Here is a 13,437-nt window from a genome sequence, read left to right on the forward strand (position 1 = left end):
CTACTACGTATAAAATAGGCAATCACTCTTTACGCCGTTCAGGCGTTCTCTTATATAATAGAGATTTTTCTGGTTCAAAGGTTATTCAACAAAAATGCAGATGAGCCTTGCTTGACTTGCAGACCATGGTCATCAGTCATCACTTCTTGTAGGCAATGGTCCTGCTACTTCTGCAGGTTAAGGCTTCAAGCTTCTTTATGACATCAATGAATCCATTCAGCCTTTTTAATCAACTAAACTATGTACTCGTATTGTTGTTGTTCTTTTCAGCTCTTGCCTCGGGATTTTAATAAACAATTTCCATCACACAAAACAATAAACAAGTATTTGTTCATTTAGTTTAAAAAGATATTGCGAATTATTTCTTTCTGATTGCTAATATTTTTTTTAGCTTATGCTTAAGTATTGGCGAAAGATTTTGTTGAAAGCAATGTCTTTGTTGGCCGCATTGATGGCTTCAAAAGCCTAATTATATACTTAGTTTATTGAGCTACCAATTCTGTGAAGAGGAAACAAAAAGACTCAATTTGCAGGGTAACTTGCAAACGACTAGTACAGATTTTCTGACCTATAAAAGGGAGATAGCCAAGTTTCTCTAGCTTGCATGCATGCCCCATAGTAAGCTCAATTTACTCATGTAGTTTCATGTAGATGACACAAATTAACAAAATGATCCTCGAATAGCTCCAACGTAAATCTCAAGGTTGTGAGGGACAAGGGGAAGTTGGAGGCTTGAGATCTGGATACTGCAAAAAGAATCAAGGGTAAAAATCAAAACTAGTTCAACATTTCCTCAAAGAAGAAGTAAGAAAAGAAAGAAAAGAAAAGGGAAGATAATTACTGCAGCGTATGGTGAAAGCGGCCTTTGATGTGATGCTGTATTAACTTCTTTCTGGGGTGTGGAGCTGATTTCTGGTGCAGGTGCTTCTGCTAGTGGTTCGGGTGCAGGTTGTGCAGGTGCTTCTGCTTCTGCTAGTGGTTCGGGTGCAGGTGCTTCTGCTTCTGCTAGTGGTTCGGGTGCAGGTGCTTCTGCTTCTGCTTCTGCTAGTGGTTCGGGGGCAGGTTGTGCAGGTGCTTCTGCTTCTGTTTGTGGTTCGGGGGCAGGTTGTGCAGGTACAGATTCAGTTTTCTGGAAACTGTTTTCAGCAACAGCAACAGGGGCTGCCTCTTCAGGTGCTGGAAGTGCCTTGTCATTCACAGTTATTGGTAGAAGGGCAGTTCCTATTTTCTGCGACGAGTATTGAAAATGAAACATGAACATCAGAGACATAAATCTGCCAAATCCCCATTCATTTTGGAAATATATAAATTATAGAAGACCTATATGTGACTGACAGTGACCGACCTTTATATCTGAAACGAGCTCATTTGGAGCAACCTTGGTGTTCAAGAATTCATCAAGTTGACCCAATGTTTGCTTTCTATCCTGTAAAGAAAATCACGGTAAGCAAAATCAAACATTGTTAAATACTTGTACATGGAGATGCAGTTATTCAGATTTCCCATAAATCATATCCACAATAGAAAGCCTACTATATAAGGCTATCCAAGTTCAATTCACAAAATAAGTAAGAAACAAGTCTCAATGAGTTTAGATGAAGTTGAAAATAGGAAACATATAGCTTAATAATGTCAAAAGATGAATTTGAAAATATGCAACTCTTAGTTTAGTATAATGTTCTATACTTCCATGATAGTACGTAATTAATGTCTAAAATGTCCAATAGAATTCCGTTGACTTACCTCTGCGAATAAAAGCTTCTTGCTAAGTAGCTGAACAATTGCTGCAGAGCCTAGCAGTTGGAGAAGGGTTTCCATCTGAAAAGGAAAACCAAAGATGAATAAATACTTGTAATATAATAAGACTGTGAGTCTCTAATGTTGAAGTGAATAATTAAATAGGCTTAACCTCTGTAAAAGCCAACAAACCAAATCCAGCAGCTGCAGCTGCACCAATCCCTAGTACTGGTAATCCATCGGCACTCTCCTGCATTTCAGAAACTCCTTGAATTCGTTAAAAGGCAAAGATAAACAAGTTTTGATAAAAAAAAAAGTGAAGAACAAGTTGGTCATTCAACTCATAAAGGTTTCCCTCAGTCCTTAACTTTTCTTCACACTTAGAACATGACCAACCCTTAGTTTTAAGACTTGAGTTGTGCAGACATGGCACATGACTCACCTAGTCTTAAGATTAGACAAAGGAATTTGTACCATTGAAGTGGATGAGTCTTGACAAAGTCTAAAATTGAGTCTTGAAAAACTAAAACTCAACTTAAGACTCCTTGTATGAGTTGAATCCTTTATTCATTATCATTACCCCATTGCCTCAAAGAGGCTCCCGCAAAAAACGGGGTAAGGGAAGGTCGGACATACGCAACCTTACCCTTGTATGAGTTGAATAAATAATAAAATAAATATATGGTGCATAAATATACAAGTCTTAAATAAGTTTGAAAGGTGAAGTGTTAAATTTGATTGAATATTAAGGAGCCTTAACAATAATTTAATTATTTAATAATAGTAAAATGCTGACATGGCGTATGAAAAAAAAGGTCTTTAAGACAAGACTCTCATGTCAAAGTTTATCCATCAACTTAGATGGTATATATTGCTTAAAAATATTTTACACATCATGTGGATAGATTACTCTTGAAGAGTGAAAATCGCGAAAAGAAAATGTGAAGAATTCAGGGACTGAGGAAGTACGAGTATATATTAGCAATCTTCTAGCTCATAAAGTGACTATTTGTATCCATCCATTGTGAATGGTAATGGAAGTTCCGAACCAATGAAATTTTGGAGCTACAAAAGCAGGCAATTTCCTGTAAATTGTAATTCTAATAGCCATATTTTTCTTTTAGTTCAGTTTCAATTGAGTGAGTCTATAAGCAATAAAACATATCTCATACACATTCATAGAAGATCCAAGAAACATACACCAAATGCTTCTGTCAAAGCACTAAAATCAAGGCTGAATGTTTTCTTTGGTAGAATCCAAGGGAGTTTGCTATTCTGCAATGCAGCAACTTCATCTCATTAGTCCAAAAAGTGAGAATTGAAGTATTTACATTTAAACTCAAAAGACAAAAGAACTACTATAGCTTTTGAAAAGTAACAAACCATCCATCCCCGAGGTCCCTCTGCTCCATCTTTGATAGCATAAGCAGATTTGAAACCATTTGCAGTCACCAACTCCGCTACTAACTCAGAGTTCCCATCGAATCTGACAGTACGTATCACATAAAGAAAAGTAGAAAACATCAAAGCAAAAATAAAATCTTACAAACATTTCTGAGGGAGGACTTGAAAAAGAATCCTGTTATCAGTTTAAGAGATCACTTTACGTCTTTACAGTTTACATGATCATTGACGAAGAACATACTAGGAAAAAGAATTTCGAGCCAAAATGACAAAACAAATTCAAAACTAGCACATGATAACTTCAGATGTTCAAGGTACATTATGTTAGTGCATCTAATTCTCTACAACTAAGTGGCTGACAGTTACTGTAATTCTGTGTTGATTTTTTATAAAAGACCAGTGGTAAGGCTATGTATGTCTTTCACTAATCGTCATATTTCACTAGAATTTGCTATGTTTGATGGAACTCGGACAATCAAATGAATTAACATACAGAATTCTGTTAGTTGATAAGATCATGTTCATGAAATATTCAAATTTGCATGGCTGAGAAAATTTCAGTAGAAAATGGTAACAATGTACAAGTAGTAGACAGTTGTTGCAGATAAGATTCAACAAGAAACACCCAGTCTGTTTCAGTGAGGTAAGGCTATGTATATCTTCCCTCCTCCAAATGCTGATAATGCTGATGTTTATGGAAACTTAACAATGTTCAAATGGCCCTAAAAACTGTAATCAAACTCATCAAACAATGTATCACAAACACTAAAGCCAATCTAATCATCAAACTATAATCCTAGCTTGTTTATCACTCACAACACAGTAATCATACACACAGGGTGAAACAAAGTTCAAACCAAAAAAATTAAAGAAAGAAAAACTAAATAAAAATAAAAACATTAAGGGTACTCACTTGTCTAGGATATACAAAGTAGTGTTTTCAGGATCCTTGAACTTCAAAGACAACTTTTGCAAGAATCCAGGCTTATCTTCACCTCTATACACAATGGATACCGCCTTCTTCTTCAATCCTCGAATATCAGGACTACCAACTTCCCTCGACTCCTTCAAAGATCTTATATCAAGAAGCTGAGCATTAGGTTCTTCACCAATCTTAGCATATGCAATTTTAGCAGATTGAACACCAAAAGGCTTAGGCTTGCTCCCAAAAACTTGGGATAAAACCAAGGGAACTGCAATTACAGCAACTCCACCAGCTATAATTAGTGGGTTTTGGACAATTGTTTCAACAACACTTCCTGCATCAAATTCAGCCCCAACATCTGCATTTACTGATTGCTCTAATGCTTCTTCATATGTCAGAGCACCAGCAAAGTTAGCACTGAAAGCAGAAGAAGCCAAAAGCAGTAAACTTCCATGAAATTTTCTTGCAAAATCCTCTGTAAATTTTGGTGGGTTGATTGTAATTTGTGGGAATTTAAGAGATGGAAGTGTTGGGATTTGTGGAATTTTTCTGGGTATTCCTCTTTGATCAGGAACACCGCATATTGGCTTCAATCTTACTGCATTGAGGGCCTCCATTGCAGAAATTTTTGGAGGCTCACAATTTTATTTATAATATATTTTTATTTTTTGAGGAATAAACGAATTCACCATGAAAGATAAAAGTTAAGAAGCTAAGCTATCTTTGTTGCAAGCCAAAAGAATTGGCTTCACAGAATGCAAAATCTTTTGGCTGGGGTGGAGGGTGCTGACATGGCGGCAAGATCATTGGTTGTCCACCAGATGGGTGACACGTGGCATGAAAAAAGGATGATGTTGCTGATTGTCTTCTCGTGAAATAGTAGTATGATTGTGTGGATGACAATTATGGAGTATATATGATTTATGAAGAATATTTTAGAAATTCTGGGAAAATACTAGAGCTGAAGCTCAACCAACAGTACTAAAGTTACATTCAGTACAGGCCGAAAAGTCCAAAACAACCATTTCTTTTGTACTACTTGCTACTTAATTTCCAAATCTTTTGTACTAGCACCACGGAGTATTAGTTTTGATTCTTTCGGAGATTGATAACATTCTAATCTGATCTAATCTGGTCTGATAAATAACTCAACACACTGAAATTAATAACTCCAACGTAATAGTATCAATTGTTCACCAAAACAGAAGGTAAAACTTATTGCAACAATGTTAATGCCTTAATGTTATTTCTTACTGTATTAGATAAGAAGCACTCTGCCACTCTGAAGTACAAAACTACTAAAACAGTATTGTGCTTATTAGAGAAGATTTTTATGTTTTTTAATTAAAATTACCAGTATTGGCGAAGAAGTTTTACCAACATTGTCACTTTTGCAAGGAAATGTATTTATCAATAACTGAGATTTGTAAATAGTGCAAATAATAATACATGGCATTTTCGTTATTGAACCGGCAATAAAAATAAAAATAAAACAAAAAAGTGAATAAAATGAATAAAATTTGAGCGTAAAGAAATAAATTTTAAACTTATATAAACAAAATTTGTTCTTACATGAATTGAGTTTAAAAATACGGAGTATATCTTAAAAATCTACTCTGCATTTGTTTACAATTATACCATGTGATTTACACTGTTCATCAATAACAATCATACATTTGGAATCACCGCTTTGCAAATGATTTTTTTCTGCCAAATAAAATTTGTACTACGGAACTCCATTCAGCCAAATTCCTCAGACAAAGAGGTCCTAAAATAACCTGAATACAGTCTTTATTTCAAAACATCAAAGAAAATGTTGGTGATTCTAGCCCTTTATAGTCTTTTTATTTCACAAAAGAGATTTCAGTGCAAACACATCACAGAACTACAGACGGCAGTTCAAAAATTTTAGTGCACAAATACAAGTTCATTCACAAATTTAAGTTCACAAGTTTAACTGTTTAATGACCAGATATTGGAGTACCAACCTTTTCTACTCTATCCAACTCTGTAATGTTTTCAGTGAGCTTAGGTCGAGCCTGTTGCATCCTAAAAACCACTTAACAAACAACGCAATAACTAGGCTAACACACCAGACTCTCCCTCGCAAAAAGATGGGTGAGATGGTAAATTTAAGTGAAAGACTGGGTTTGATCCAAGTAAAAATAATCATATTACCCGCTAATTAGAATTCTGCAAATAAGAAATGTGCCTATAGAAGATCAAAGAAATAATCTAGTCCTTGGCCTATTTCCCAGATAGAGATGCCTGCCCCCCATGAACGTGCTTCCTCTAGTCGCTCTGCTATGGACATCAAAGTAGGATAGAAAACTGCATGTTCACGATGCTGATCATCAGAGTACAAGAAGAAATGCTCTGCAAAGTCCTTTTTCCACCTCATCATGGGTTTGTATCGGTCCACTAGAGAGAGATAGTCCCTGCCCGTAATTGCTTGAGCACCACCACCTATAAATCGAGACAGCTGTCAAAAGGATCTTGTGCTCTAAAGAAACTAATAGACCTTAACTAAATGTACTCAGTGCTTGAGAAAATGCCAAGCTAAATTAGCAGAGTGCTTCACAGAATTGCTTCTTCTACGGTTAGGCTCCGTTTGGTTTGGTGTAAAACGTTTTCAGTGCAAAATGATTTTCCATGGAAAACATTTTCTAAGGGAGAACACAATTCCAAACTAGTTTTCCTTTGTTTGGTTCCTTAAAAGAAAATGGGAGAAGATGGTGAAGATTGAGGGGAAGAAGGGAGTGGGATGTAAGGAGGAAAGATGGAAAAGTGGTTCACTCCCTTTCAAATGGAAAAGGTTTTTCCACCTTTGAGGGAGTTATTGAAAATTGTTTTTCATCCCTTGCCAAATCAAAAAACATAAAATGATTGAAGAGGGGAAAGTCGTTTTCCATTAAAACGTTTTACACCCTACCAAACGGAGCCTTGGTCACACACACCCTCAAAACAAATATTCATACTCCGGAGGAAAGACAACAAGTAAGCTAAGAATTTTCAAGAAAAAATCAAGTATGTCTATAAACGGAATGCATAGGGAACATGATGCTTCCCCTTCCTTAGCATTTAAAGTCCTTGAATTTGTGAAAAAAAATCCCTACAGTTTGTTCATTAAATGTTATTAAAAAAGATGAGAAGATAAAAACAGCGTACCTTCAGCTAGTATGTAATTGTTCCCATAGAAATTGATTCCAACAAATATCTTGTTGGCGAGGCTCTTACCACCGTCACCAAGGAGAAGTTTTATCGTGGAATGCACCCAAGTCAATGGTGCATTAGGACCAGGACTATAAGGACTTGAATAGTCATAGGTCATTAGTGAAAAACCATCTACAGAGTCACTGAGAGTTTTCAGATCTTCTGGTCCAAAATCATGAGCTTGAAGTTTCCCAGACTGTGAATATGGAGGACCTATGACATACACTAGCTGCAGTGGTTGACCATTCCTTTGCGACCTGAAATTGTGCAGGGAATCTCCAAGTTGCTTTACAAATTGTAGTGCCTGCAAGTCCCAGAGCAAAACTAAGGAGAACAGCAGAAGAGATCTATGACATAGAAGTGGTCTCATTTTTGTTCATGCACCGTAACAAATTTGCTGGAAAACTAATGTGTGCTTCTTGTGTGACTGGCATGGGTTTCCTTGAATAAATGTGATAAAACCCTAACAAATAAATCAGCAGCTTAAATGAATTACGATTGGATAGGAGGGAGCAAAGCAATGGCATATCCCACCACCTTACTTTCAAGTTTCAATGTGGAAGATTTCACTGAATGTTAACAGTCAATGCCTCATGGTCATATTCAACAGAAAATTAACCCTGATTTTCCAAATCAGTAAGCAATAGGGCTTGTTCCGAAAACCCACAAACTCAATGCACTACAGCAATGAGACTTCCAGGATCACCATCAGTCTCAAGAACCTAGTGACTAGTGAGAAATTTCCTATTTAAGAGCACCTACGTGTCCAAGAAACAAAGGTGAAAGGTCTGAATAAAGAGTTACTCTTTTCTGAGTTGTAGGCATCTAACAGAATTAACTATGACAAGTAAATTTGAGGGATAGGAATTGGAAATCAATCACAACATAAATAAAATAGATTAGCAGTAAGCTCTACTTGGACAGTCCAAAGAACAGAAGTCCTAAATTACCATTTTTCGCAAAGAAGCATCATAGAGAACACCATCAGCAGCCCATCTTGACCAAGATTCTAAGACAAGACCATCATAGCCCATATCCCTGTGCAATAAAAAAAACAATGAGATATGACGGTGCACCAAAGAATTATTATAGTGCACAACATTTAACACACTCATCAGCACCAATATTCCTATATATAGTACTCTTTTTTTATTTCCTTCCAAACCAAATAACAAAGCTGAAAATTAAATCTTAGAAAGAACAGTTTTCACATGCTTACTTGCACTCTTTTAGAAGAAGGTTAATTGCTTTGTCTCTTTGTTTCTTGTTCCTGAGCAAGTCCTTTGGCACTGCTTCAAGGACCACTCTTGGTAAAACCTACACATCAGAAGTAACAGTTTATTCAAGAAAACAGATCACTCTATAACTTTGATAATCCACTGAAGATTGGAAAGCGGGAAGCGAATCTACTCACAAAGACGAAGGCAAACAATACATGCCTTCTTCAATTTCATTACAATTGCATAAGGCACACTTTAAGTTATTAAACCTCACACTGAAAGGCATGCTAATATGTTATGCTGCATAGAAGAAGTGACATGCAGAAACACGTTCAGAAGTGTTAAACAAATCCACCTTCAAAGCAGCAAGGACAGAGTGACATGCAGAAACTTATTCGGATTCATGATAGTAAAACTTCTGCAATATGAAATTTTCATCCTAGTACAATAAATTTATCGGCATTCCTTTACCTGAGCATTTCCTCTCAGTCTCAGCTCAGACAACCATTCTGTGTCAGCATTGTGTCTTCCCTCCAAAGCTAATTTTGTCCCTTCACTGACCACATGTATACAAAAAAGTTTAAAATACATATAAAAACTTTGTCAACAAGAATACTTGAAATTTTTCGCTCTTTCTCCTTCACCTTTCCCAGAAACATGGACAGAGAAAACGACAACAATAAAACAAATGCAATACAGGAGAATGTAGATACTAGATAAACAAACACAAAAAGTGATCATCTCTATTTGACATTATATGAGGATAAAGAGAAGAAGTTTTAGCCTGAAATGACCCTAGTAAAAAGAAAAAAGGAGAGAAAATCTGTTTTTTTTTCTGCCCTCGTGCAGAAAAACCAAGACAATCCACCTTACAAGAGACAATAATCTGAAAGCAGATGGAAATTTAAACAAGCTTGTACAAGAACTATTACAGAGGAATGAAATGACATGAAAATAAAAATAAAATAGTTTTTTGTGCACCCAAAGGAATTATAGAACGAACAAGAGAGGGTGGGGGAAGAACAGAAATTTTCATCTACTGAGTAATGAGTATAAGAAAACATGCTAGCTTGGAATTTGCGAAATGAATTTACTACGGCGTACGTCTTAAGATTGTACCATACAGGGGATAGATGTGTAAACTTGGGGCAGAACCTCTTTGCTAAATCATAACCTGCTGCATTCCTGCACAATTTGATTGGGTTGGACCTATTAGTATTAGAGCCTGGTTAGATTGAAAAATAAAAGCCCCATTCTCCCTTTGATCTAGTGTTCTCCTACAGACCTGCATCAATACTTCAATAGGCACAAATGCTAATCAGAGCCTCTCCATGTCCTCATTGACCTCGTACATGGATGGAGATGCCTGAATTACAGTGGTAACCAGGGGCTAGAAAATAGGTCTAAAGCAAATTAGTGCATGACGGCTCTAACCGTGCAAAGCATAGTGTGGAACGTTACAGTGCTTAGTCCTAGTGCAAATTTGCAATTGATAATTTTGGGGTTAGGATCTTCCACAGACTAGTTAAACACAACGAAAACAAGCACTGAGGTCCATATCTCTTTGGCTCTTTGAGCTAGCTTTCAGAATTAGCTCTTCCATATAGAATATGTCCAAGGAGAAACACATACAGAGCCATAACTAAACCAATACTGCAAAAATTCCAATGTCTTTCATGACTTCTACCGTGCTACGGCTCGTTTGGTAGCCGGTAATAAATGGTGGGAATGAGAATAAATCTAATTGTTATTTGACAAGAAAATAACATCATGATGTCCATGGTAATGAAATTTTGTCTCAGACTTGATATTTTTCATCATTTGCATTACCACCTAATACCACTCCCAAATGGTAATGGATGGTAATGAAATTTATAAAGAAAGGATAATTTTGAGTGAACTAGCATTACCATGGGAATGAATATCGATTTTCCTTACAAATTTACATATAAATTCATTTCCATTGCCATCATTTATGGCCGGCTATCAAACGGGCCGCTAGTGTCTTTACTTAAGCCGTTCATGACCAAGCAAAACCCTAAATTACCACGCTCCCCTCCGAAGTACAATTTAAATGGTGATGAATCCATCACAGATTCACAGTTCATGATAAAAGATCAAAATTCGAAATTCAGTCTATTTTACAGTATGAAATTTAAACAATAAAGCCACGATTGTATGAATGGAACAAGGGAAAAAGAGAAAAAATTATTTACCAAGGCGTAATGTAGGCCAAGACGGAATTTGTGAAATGCCGTTGGCTGATATTCTCGGAAACCCTAGAATTCTCCTGCATTGCTTAAAATTGAGCCAAATAATCACAATTTCGAAGAAAAATAATCGAAGAATAGCAGCAATTAAAATTATTAGGAGGTATAATTTACAGAGAGGATCTCCTGGAAAGTGACATCTTCTTTCACAAGACCTCGCTGATGTACAGATAATGATGGTGGAGAGAGGTGTTTGACACGGCGGTACACAAGTATAGATACGGCAGAAGACGCGATGAAGACGACAGCGATAATGGCGAAGATACGGCGGTTATTGCTGCCATGGAGGTTCTTGGAAGAGGAGTTTGAGGGTTTAGGTTGGCGAGTTGACGATTCGACTCGGTTCCGATGTCGAATCGAGTCGGGTTTTAGTTGTTTCTTTGCCATCGGGTATTTTCATCGGAAAATCTGAGATTATTACAGAGGGTTAAGACCCGCGAATATCAGATACTGTAAACGATGCCGTTCACGCGCTACTGATCTAGCAAAGGTTAATTTAGGTAAATCGGTTGGTTTCATGTTTGGCGTCATTCGTATTCTGTAATTCCATATAGGATGTTTTCGGCGGTAGCGAGTAACTTGTAAAATTGAATTTTTTTAGCAAGGTAACGGTTTAAATAGCGGTTAGGTATAGGGGTAGTGATTAGTTAACTTTGTCAAACGTTAACATTAGTAATGTTTAAAGATAATGATTAGTATTTGATAAATTTATAATCAAGTTTTAACCAATTTTTATTGCGTTTTATAATATCAAATGTTGCTTTTACCGTCATACTAGTTACCCGCTACTCTAGCAATCCGCTACGTTAGTTTTGCTTAATAAAGTCATAGACAATAGAGAGGTAGATGTCAACTAGTTTAGCAGTTTCAATTAAATATAAAACCTCCAGTTTAAAATGATATTTACATTTACTATTTGCACAAGTATTAAGACAAAAGAGTAAGTGTGTGTAAAAATATAGTAAATATAATAAAATATGGATAAAGTAAGAGATATTGATAACACAAACTTTTCAGAAATACCGATCTACGATAATATATTGTGTGGCGGCAGAAAAGAGAAAGGTTGTCTGCACATGTTCTGTTTTCTTAGTTACTCTTATTGATGTTATTAGTTTTCTTTATTGTAGTTATAAGTTACCTTATCTTCAAGCTATTAGCTCAAATGGTAGAACAATGTACAATATACGTGATATGATTCAAGCCCCACATAGCCTACCTATATTACACTTGTGTATTGGTGTATTCTCATTGTTTTTAACGCAAAAACGGAGACAATTGTTAATGTTGTATTTATCATATTTATAACTTGTAATTAACAATCATATCACTGTCATTTCATTGTTTATTGTTAGGATTACATTTTTTATTGGTTTGGGTAACATTTAGCCTTGAGTAAGGTCACTTTAATTCTCGAATAAGGTCACTTATATCTTTGATCGGATTCACTTTTATCTTTGGTTTGGGTCACTTTTTACCTAGAGTGAGTTTTATTCTTCACTTTTTACGTACTAGGTTGGATGTAACGGTAAAATATCGTAGATCGGGCACACAAAAGTTTTTGTATTTGTATTTGTAGTTGTATTAAATTATTCAACGCCTTCTCTAAAGAAAAAATTGACGTATTATATTTAGCAAACATCAAACCAAACAACAACGTAATAACAAAGTAAAACACAATATTTTTAACTTAGCCTGTTTTATTTTCCTCAATAAACTTGATCAACAATTATTTATGTGTCGTCCTCTTTTCCCAGATTATTATACCTTAACAAACACACATTATGGAGTTCCCTCACAAAATATATGTTATGAAAGATATAATGAAGAAACAATTATAATAATTTGACTTTTTTTCCTCATTAGTACCTTCATGTTATTATATTATTCCTTCCTTGTTACGATTATTTGACTATACAAACTTTTAGAAAAGACGGTCTTACAGGAAAGACCACCTCTCACTGGGTTAGAACCGCGGGTCAAGTCAAGCGGATATGAGATTCGGGTTTTTTATTTGGGTCGTATAAAAACTTAAACTTCACCCCCATTTCTCAAACCTCCGTAATTCATTTTTCTCTCTCCTCAATCCCTCCCTCCCTCCCTCCTTCCCTCAAGATCTCTGCCTCTCTCTCCTCCAAAATCGGCCACCTCCTTGCCGCCATCTCCGTCGCCTCCTCGTCGCCTCCTCGCCGCCGCCTCCTCGCCGCCGTCTCCATTTTCCCGACCTCTTTTCACCGACATCAAGCTTGGTGGCTACGTTGTTGACGGATCAAACCAAGGATATCGGCGCCGCTGCATTATCCTTCGTGTTATGCGGGCTCGACGTCCTCGGCTACCTAACATCGGCACTTTTCTCTCTCGACTTCGCTCTGTCACCGCCGACAACGAAGTCTCCACCGGCGAGAAGCGAACGAGGATGCGGTTTCAAATTTTCTCTCTCCCTTTTTTCGCCCAAATTTCAATTTTTTTGCATATTGATTGTTACGCTTCTATGCGGATTTGATGTTTTAGCAACGACGACTTTTGGTGGCGTAGTCGATTGCGGCGGCGGCGGCGGTAGTGCACGTCAACCACTGGATCTCCGCGTTCAAAATAGGTTTGATGTTCTGAAATTATTTCCCGTATACGCTGGAGATTACGATTTCTTCCTTTGAAATTATTAGGATTG

The 13,437-nt window shown here is 36.6% G+C and overlaps 2 protein-coding genes across 4 annotated transcripts; both read right to left on the reverse strand.

Moving 5' to 3' along the window:
* Positions 1 to 416: 416 nt before the first annotated feature.
* Positions 417 to 5,741, reverse strand: LOC110791255 (rhodanese-like domain-containing protein 4, chloroplastic). The gene is made up of 8 exons (XM_021996009.2): positions 4,055 to 5,741; positions 3,121 to 3,223; positions 2,938 to 3,012; positions 1,910 to 1,987; positions 1,744 to 1,818; positions 1,346 to 1,426; positions 842 to 1,228; positions 417 to 746 (listed from the first exon to the last, which is right to left on the reverse strand). The coding sequence occupies exons 1-8, from the start codon at positions 4,681 to 4,683 to the stop codon at positions 699 to 701; spliced, it is 1,476 nt and encodes a 491-aa protein (XP_021851701.1). The 5' UTR covers positions 4,684 to 5,741; the 3' UTR covers positions 417 to 698.
* A 474-nt stretch (positions 5,742 to 6,215) lies between these two features.
* On the reverse strand, positions 6,216 to 11,188 carry LOC110791256 (uncharacterized). 3 transcript variants are annotated; one of them, XM_021996010.2, is made up of 8 exons: positions 10,884 to 11,187; positions 10,716 to 10,789; positions 9,604 to 9,684; positions 8,971 to 9,055; positions 8,499 to 8,596; positions 8,230 to 8,317; positions 7,235 to 7,583; positions 6,216 to 6,532 (listed from the first exon to the last, which is right to left on the reverse strand). In XM_021996010.2, exons 1-8 carry the CDS (start codon positions 11,154 to 11,156, stop codon positions 6,279 to 6,281), a joined length of 1,302 nt encoding a protein of 433 aa, XP_021851702.1. In that variant the 5' UTR covers positions 11,157 to 11,187; the 3' UTR covers positions 6,216 to 6,278. The 3 variants fall into 3 exon arrangements, with proteins under 3 accessions (XP_021851702.1, XP_056693613.1, XP_021851704.1); XM_056837635.1 differs by having other exon boundaries at positions 10,716 to 10,797; positions 10,884 to 11,018; XM_021996012.2 differs by lacking the exon at positions 9,604 to 9,684 and having other exon boundaries at positions 10,884 to 11,188.
* Positions 11,189 to 13,437: the final 2,249 nt, after the last annotated feature.

The sequence above is a fragment of the Spinacia oleracea genome, chromosome 2 (assembly GCF_020520425.1).
Source record: "Spinacia oleracea cultivar Varoflay chromosome 2, BTI_SOV_V1, whole genome shotgun sequence".
Taxonomy (NCBI): Eukaryota; Viridiplantae; Streptophyta; class Magnoliopsida; order Caryophyllales; family Amaranthaceae; genus Spinacia; species Spinacia oleracea.

Coding starts and splice junctions, on each gene's coding strand:
- LOC110791256 (XM_021996010.2), bottom strand. CDS start 11,156: ATGGCAAAGAAACAACTAAAACCCGACTCGATTCGACATCGGAACCGA. Junction 9,685..10,715: donor TTGGCCTACATTACGCCTTG/GTAAATAATTTT, acceptor CAAATTGTGCAG/GAATGCAGCAGGTTATGATT. Junction 7,584..8,229: donor ATGCTTCTTTGCGAAAAATG/GTAATTTAGGAC, acceptor TGGGACTTGCAG/GCACTACAATTTGTAAAGCA.
- LOC110791255 (XM_021996009.2), bottom strand. CDS start 4,683: ATGGAGGCCCTCAATGCAGTAAGATTGAAGCCAATATGCGGTGTTCCT. Junction 1,427..1,743: donor AGAAGCTTTTATTCGCAGAG/GTAAGTCAACGG, acceptor TTTTCTTTACAG/GATAGAAAGCAAACATTGGG. Junction 1,229..1,345: donor AGCTCGTTTCAGATATAAAG/GTCGGTCACTGT, acceptor TACTCGTCGCAG/AAAATAGGAACTGCCCTTCT.